The sequence below is a fragment of the Maniola hyperantus genome, chromosome 21 (assembly GCF_902806685.2).
Source record: "Maniola hyperantus chromosome 21, iAphHyp1.2, whole genome shotgun sequence".
Lineage (NCBI taxonomy): Eukaryota > Metazoa > Arthropoda > Insecta > Lepidoptera > Nymphalidae > Maniola > Maniola hyperantus.
The window spans coordinates 10,631,066-10,637,771 of record NC_048556.1 but is presented as its reverse complement, the minus strand read 5'-3'; the positions used below and the strand labels follow the sequence as shown (position 1 = coordinate 10,637,771).

The 6,706-nt window shown below is 40.1% G+C and overlaps 2 protein-coding genes across 2 annotated transcripts in view; both read right to left on the bottom strand.

The window, feature by feature from the left end:
* Positions 1-3,923: 3,923 nt before the first annotated feature.
* The window catches only part of nab (NGFI-A-binding protein homolog), a 35,546-nt gene continuing 32,763 nt past the window's right edge, over positions 3,924-6,706 (bottom strand). The window contains exons 6-8 of the mRNA XM_034980252.2: positions 4,710-4,771; positions 4,541-4,616; positions 3,924-4,101 (exon numbers count right to left, since the gene is read on the bottom strand). Of these exons, the coding sequence (XP_034836143.1) occupies positions 3,976-4,101; positions 4,541-4,616; positions 4,710-4,771 (264 nt within the window). The 3' untranslated portion in view covers positions 3,924-3,975. The remainder of the gene's footprint in view (positions 4,102-4,540; positions 4,617-4,709; positions 4,772-6,706) is intronic.
* The window catches only part of LOC117992525 (chromatin target of PRMT1 protein-like), a 106,014-nt gene continuing 104,282 nt past the window's right edge, over positions 4,975-6,706 (bottom strand). Inside the window, exon 6 of the transcript XR_011237998.1 lies at positions 4,975-4,984. The gene's annotated coding sequence lies outside the window, so the exon portion shown is untranslated. The remainder of the gene's footprint in view (positions 4,985-6,706) is intronic.

The following is a 6,706-nucleotide window of genomic DNA, read 5'->3' as shown; positions in this document are numbered from 1 at the left end:
ATAATTAATAGGTAAACCAAGCCATTTTGTGTGGAAAATAATGTAATTTCTCGGTTTAAAAAATAAACCTATCCCGTATTACGCATGTACAGAATGAGGCAGAGATAAACTTTGACACCATCGATTATCTCGAACTTTTAATGTTTATTTTATACTATTTCATTGGGTTTTAGGATTCCGTATCTCTAGAGAAAAAGAAACCCTTATAGGATCACTTCTTTGTCTGTCGTGCCTGTCATGATACGACAAGGGAATCAAAACCTATAGGGTATATGGTCCCGTTGACCTAGAATGATGAAATTTCGCCGGTAGCAATGTCTTATCTTTAGTTAACTAAAGGTAAAATCCGAAAACCGTGATATTGTGGTTGTACATCACAAAAAAAAATTAAAAAGTGTTTTTCTTGTACGACGCTTTGGTACGGAACCCTTCGTGTGCGAGTCCCACTCGCCCTTGACCGGTTTTTAAATTGTTAATGTAGGTATTATCGCAGAATTATTGGTATTATATTTTATGACCTAAATTTTAATAAACATTCTTTGTAGCTTTACCATGAACTCTTATTGGCTCAATGTTTAGGTTTTTTCAACCGATCGACCTCTCTTGTAGTGGCAAGCGCTGTCGCTTTATGAACTAACTGATGCCCGCGACTTCCTCCGATTTAGGTTTTCAAAAATCCCGTGGGAACTCTTTTCCGGGACAAACAATAGCTTGTGTCCTTTGGGATGAAAGTTATCTCTGTACCTTTCGAAGTTAGTTGTGTGGCAACCCCGTGTCGATTTCTCTCTAGTCTAGTCCAGTACTATGTTTCATCATCATCGTCATCATCAAGCGATAGACGTCCACTACTGGACAGGACATACATATAGGTCTTTTGTAAGGACTTCCACACGCCACGGTCTTGCGCCGCCTGCATCCAGCGGCTCCCTGCGACTCGTCTGATGTCGTTCATCCACCTAGTGGGAGGTTTTCCAATACTGCATCTTCCGGTGCGAGGTCGCCATTCCAGCACCTTGGGTTACTATGTTTACTGAAGAAAAAAAAAAACGCCGAACTACAAATATGTATACAACTTTATTATTCACAAGTCTACAATAATATAATACAACACACTATGGCTCACAAATAGTTATTAATAATATTACCTATACTCGTTAAAAATTAAAACTATGTATACCTACAGGCAGTGGCGTGCAGGTCATAGAAGCATAAATGCACTGCTTACCCCAGTTGTAATAGCTCAATGCATATTTTTCATAATGACCTGCAAATGAACAGGCTCCTACTTAACTAGTGCCTACCTTGGCTTCAAACCCTGTGCACGCCACTGCCTACAGGCACAAAATATGTATTTACAATTTATTTATAAAGAATTACTAAATACAAAGAAGAATGATTTTAAGGCTTTAAACAATTTTAATGAAGAATACCTAGCTACTCACCTACTTAGTTGATTTAGGGGTTCTCCAAAATTTCGGGTTTCCTTAGAAAATTCTTCGTAAAATAAAATAAAAAAAATGGTTTAATCGAATCACCATTGCATCACCTAATGATACAAATCGTAATAAATAACGAAACTTCGCAGACTAAAAGAATAAAATAGGTGAAACTCTTGTGTCTATAAACGAGAGAATTTAAGTGACCTCATTTTAATGAATACAAATCAAATCCCGGGGAGGGGGGGAGGCGCACATCGTTGGTGAGTGGGTCCCCGGTGGAGGGTCCGCCTCGGCGGACGTCGCTGACTGGGTCGCGATTGATTGCTTCGGTGTTCCCAAATCTCGTGACCCAGTCGCCAGGCGATGCGCAGGAGCGCCGCTGGGTTTTTTTTATTTAAATCCGGTTCAGCTTGACCGATTTGATAATTTTTATTTATATTTGAAGGTAAAAAAATATATATAACGATCAAAATCACATCGAAATCGCTCCAGTAGTTTTAAAGTTAGAAGTTATCTTTAAAAAATTCTGGAATTTTATTTTATTTTAATGGGTATTCCGGTCGCCTCTCCGCTGGCGAGTCACCTTCCTTCTAGTAGGTTGGCTGGCTGGTTAGCTGGCTGGCTTCCAGGGGGGTCGGATGCGTAAACGCATTTCGTTTGCTCGCTATTTTTTTTATAGAATGCTTGCTCTTGTTTTTCACCACTCTGTCGCCCCATTTTGAGCTGTCTGTCTTTTTCATCTAGTCTAAGCAGAACATATTAATATTTGTAACACGTAAATTTAGTAATGCTGTGACTTCAATTTATTTTATTGTTGTTATCTTACTATCCGTATTGAGTCAAGAGTTTAAAAATAGCTGTTAGTCGGAAAGCGGATGCATTTACTGAGAAAATGAGAATACGGAATTTCCTACTAGAATTAGATGACAAATTCTCGGTTGGACAATTCTCCTAAAAATTGCACTATAGAGCTCTGACTTAGCTTAGACTTAAGAGTTAAAACGAGACAGAGCTATATCTCTCACATACATCTGTCTCGTTTTAACTCAACTTAAGTCTGAGCAAAGTCAAAGTGCCTTCTAAAGATTTTAGTCTCTGTACTTGTTTCCAGATAGCTTTGAAAACCAATGGACAATTCATCATCATCATCATCATTATCAAACGGCAGACGTCCACTGCTGGACCTAGGTCTCTTGTAGGCATTTCCACACACCACGGTCTTGCGCTGCCAAAATCCAGCGGAACCCTGCGTCTCTTTTCATGTCGTGTTTCAATATAGTGGGGGGTCTTCTAACGCTATTCCGTGCGTGGTCGCCATTCTAGCACCAAGACCGCGCCATTCTAGGACCCCAACATCTATCGGTTTATCAAACTATGTGCCTATCCATAGCCACTTCTGCTTTGCAGCCCATTGAGCTGTCGGTTACTCTGGTTCTCGGATCTTCTCATTTCTAATTTGATCACTAGAGAAACTCCATGCATAACTCTCCTCCATACCCCGCTGAGTGACTTTGGTGAAGCCCTATTCTTATGGTACAAAGCCTTAAAACCATCTATAAGTTCCGCAAATTGCTAATGCGCGTGGCCGCCATTTTAGTGACTTCAGCACTAGACTGAAGTTTCAAACTGATGGCATATTTTTATTTCGATTGACGTCAAAATGACGTCATTTCGATGTTAATGAGAGACGGTTCAAGCGCAATAGCAATTTGCGGGACTTATAATACATTTTCATTTTACTTACATAAATAACATAATGACTAAAAGGCATATATGGCTTCCGAAATAATCTACAAACTATTTACATCATAATTATTATTTATAGCTTAAATATTTATTTGGTGGAATGTGTTTCCTTGACAGTAAACAAACTGCTTCTTACCCAAAATGGAAAAGAATTGTACAATTCTTCCAATTCACGAAGGCTAGTGAACTTTACTTGTGGTTTCGTCGTTTACATGGGCATTGCGTAAGTGTGCGTGCATGTCGAACCAATCAGTCGCGAGCAAGCGCTGTCAAACGCACACATTTAGTGTACCTTACGTATACCGATACGACTCAAACACAAGCATGAGTCAGTGGCCTTTGTGAAATGCTGTCCTTTTGCACATAAATCATTATGAAAAGGATGGCACTAGTTTTAATGCCACTTTAGTAGAGTGAACAATCGAAAGTTGCTATTTTGGGGTAAAGCTGGCTTTTTATAATAATAATAATAAAAACCTTTTATTCAGCCAAATTTACAAATAGGTAGAAACAGGTAGGGTGCCGCAGTCCCTGGGAACCAAGGAGCCGACCAGTGTCCATGCTCCCTGGTTCCCCAACACCCAGGCACCCACTTCTTAAAACTACAATACAATAATTAGGTAGGTGTCATTGGTAGCCTGCAGGCTGTTCAAGGTCTGCTGGCTCTAAAAGAGATACTAAGTACAGTACGCAGCCGAAAGTGTCATCCTTTAGAATGACACTTTCGGCTGCGTATTCTGGTGGTTTAGTGGTTGTAAGAGATGGCCATGAGTAGTGAGATTGGCAGTGGTCAGTTGGAGTGGTTCCGTGCGGGGTGTGGCGGGTGGTGGTGCGGCGGCTGCAGAGCGGGGTTGGCCACCGCTATGATGCTATCTCCTCGCGCCGCGACCACTTGTGGTCGTGATTCATCTGTTTCCTGGTGTTCAAACAAAAAAAATCAATATCCACATTTGTGGCATAAAAACCTATAGAATTTATAATAATTAGGTATACATAATAGCAGCATAGGCTTTACCTACGAACATAGACATTTTTGGACTGGTAAGTGGTCGCTATGATTTAAAACAGACTCGTAGGTGTCGTTTTATATTGGAGCTAGTTTTACATATAGTGCACTAGATGGCGCTGGTGGATTTTAGATCGCGATGTTCCAACGCACTTTAGGTTCGCAGACGGATTCGCAGTACGGCAGTTCAACAAACAATCATTTCGGTAATAATTATATACTTACGTTTAGCTTTCAATACAGTTATACCTGTAGTTATACTGATAAGTTATACTGATAAGTTATACTGTCCAGTGGTTTAGGGTACCTTGGTACTGCCAACGAATAAACAATCAAGAAATGTACTTACAGGTGGTGGCGTGCTAGTGCTAGAGTAAGAGCATCTTGAATCAGCGTCGTCACTTTCTGTCTTCATGCCCCACCAACTAAAGAAAAAAGAAAACCAATTAGGCACTAAGTTTTTCTTAAAAGACCTTTTTTTGTTCTTTAGTTTTCACAAAATATTTTTGACTCATTACCCGTGATTAGAACTCCTTGCAGTCTCCGGACTGGCTCTGACTCCGTTTCCGTCGTCTCCGTCCTGAATAATAACGATATGGTTAACATTAACGTTCCATATTTTGTTAGATAATGTGAAATGCCCTTCCGGCTTCCGTGTCTACTGCCAGTTGCCACATGTAGCCTTGATAGCTTCAAGGTAAGATTGAATAGGTAGGCATCTTCTAGGCAAGCGCGCTCCGACCTAGACCTCATCATTGCTTTTTATTAAGCATAGTTGTAACTAAGCGCAAGCCTTTTTTTAATATTCAGATACAAGTTAGCCCTTGACTGCAATCTCACCTGGTGGTAAGTGATGATGCAATCTAAGATGGATGCGGGCTAACCTGGAAGGGGTATGGCAGTTTTTGTTAAACCTATGCCCCTTTGGTTTTTACACGGCATCGTACCGGAATGCTAAATCGCTTGGCGGTACGGGTTTGCCGGTAGGGTGGTAACTAGCCACGGCCGAAGCCGCCCACCAGTCCGGACCAGAAATTTGGAAATTATTAAATTCCAAACCCCTGCCGGGAATCGAACCCGGGACCTCCCACTAACAAGACCTCAGCGCTTACCACTGCGCCAGGGAGGTCGTCAAAATATTGATCTTTCAAGATTGCCTATCTTGCAATAATAAAAAATAACAATAATAATAGCCATTTCAATAGATAGATATATAGTACGCGACAGGTTGAAATGGCAATCGGGGAGGGAACGCTTGGGGACACCTGCACGGCCCCCACCTCATACGCCAATTGCCATCTCAACCAGTCCCGAAAAAGGAGAAAAGTCTAAGCTTCTCATTAGGTGTACGATTTGACTGAGACGGCTCGTGGGGTAGAATGCGGGGTGCGGGAGGATTCCAGCCGCATTGGATTCTTTTATTTTTAATCTCCCGCAACCCACGCCCTACCTCACAACTCCGAGCCCTCTCAGTATTTGTTGCTAGTGAACTATTGGCTTAAAAATATTTGGTATTAGTCATGTAAATCTAAAGCGTTGCAAATAATAGTAAAATAGCCATACTTACTGCAACTGAAAATAAAAAAAGTATTAAACATAAAGAAATGAAAAATGTTAGATTTTATTAAAGCGTTCGATAGTGTCATGCTTACCTTACCTTTACCAAAACTAATTATAAATGGCAAAGAGAAAAGAATATGTTATAGCAGAAATAAGTGCCTTAATTTACGCGAGAAAACTATAATACGCGACAGGTCAAGATGGCAATCGGGCAGGGAACGCCCCACACAACCGTACAGCCCCCGCGCTAACCCGGTGCTGGCGAGCGCAAGTGACATGCGGGTGTGCGATGCGTTCCCCCGCCTCATACCCCGATTGCCATCTCAACCTGTGGCGTACTACACTAAGTAGATATATCAATTAGAATTCCATTTTACGTATTCATTGATTCAAGGGTGGAGTATGCACGGGTAGCTTGTTAGGTCCAAATTTGTTTAAGGTATATATTTAAAATTGACTTTTGCAAACTTTTTAGATGGTAATCAAAAATAATATGTCCGTAGGTAGTTAGACCACCACAATTTCATGAAAGTACCCTTCTGATAAAACATGATATCAGAATTCAGAAAAGTAGCCATTGAATGAAATCGCTATTCTTCACGAGATTAAGATTCTTATTTGAGCAAATCTGGAGAGAGTTATATTGAGAATCTTAGTAGAATCAAGTAATTAATAAGGGAAGAAGAATTTTTCGTACTCTTTCTGGTTAGAATTTTCCAAAAATTGAATAAAGATCATGTAATATGTTGGGAGATCTTTTTATTCTAAAGTAGGTACTTTTAAAGAACATCGAGTTCTAATACGATTAGTTCTTTAAGCACTTGGTTATAAAAATGTTTACCCAATTTGAAATTCAAACTAAGATGTCTTAAAATCAATTATCTTCTTTACAATTTTTTCGTATATTCTAGGGTTAGAAATAGCCTAGGCTGTTTACAAGCCTTGAAGTTAATAT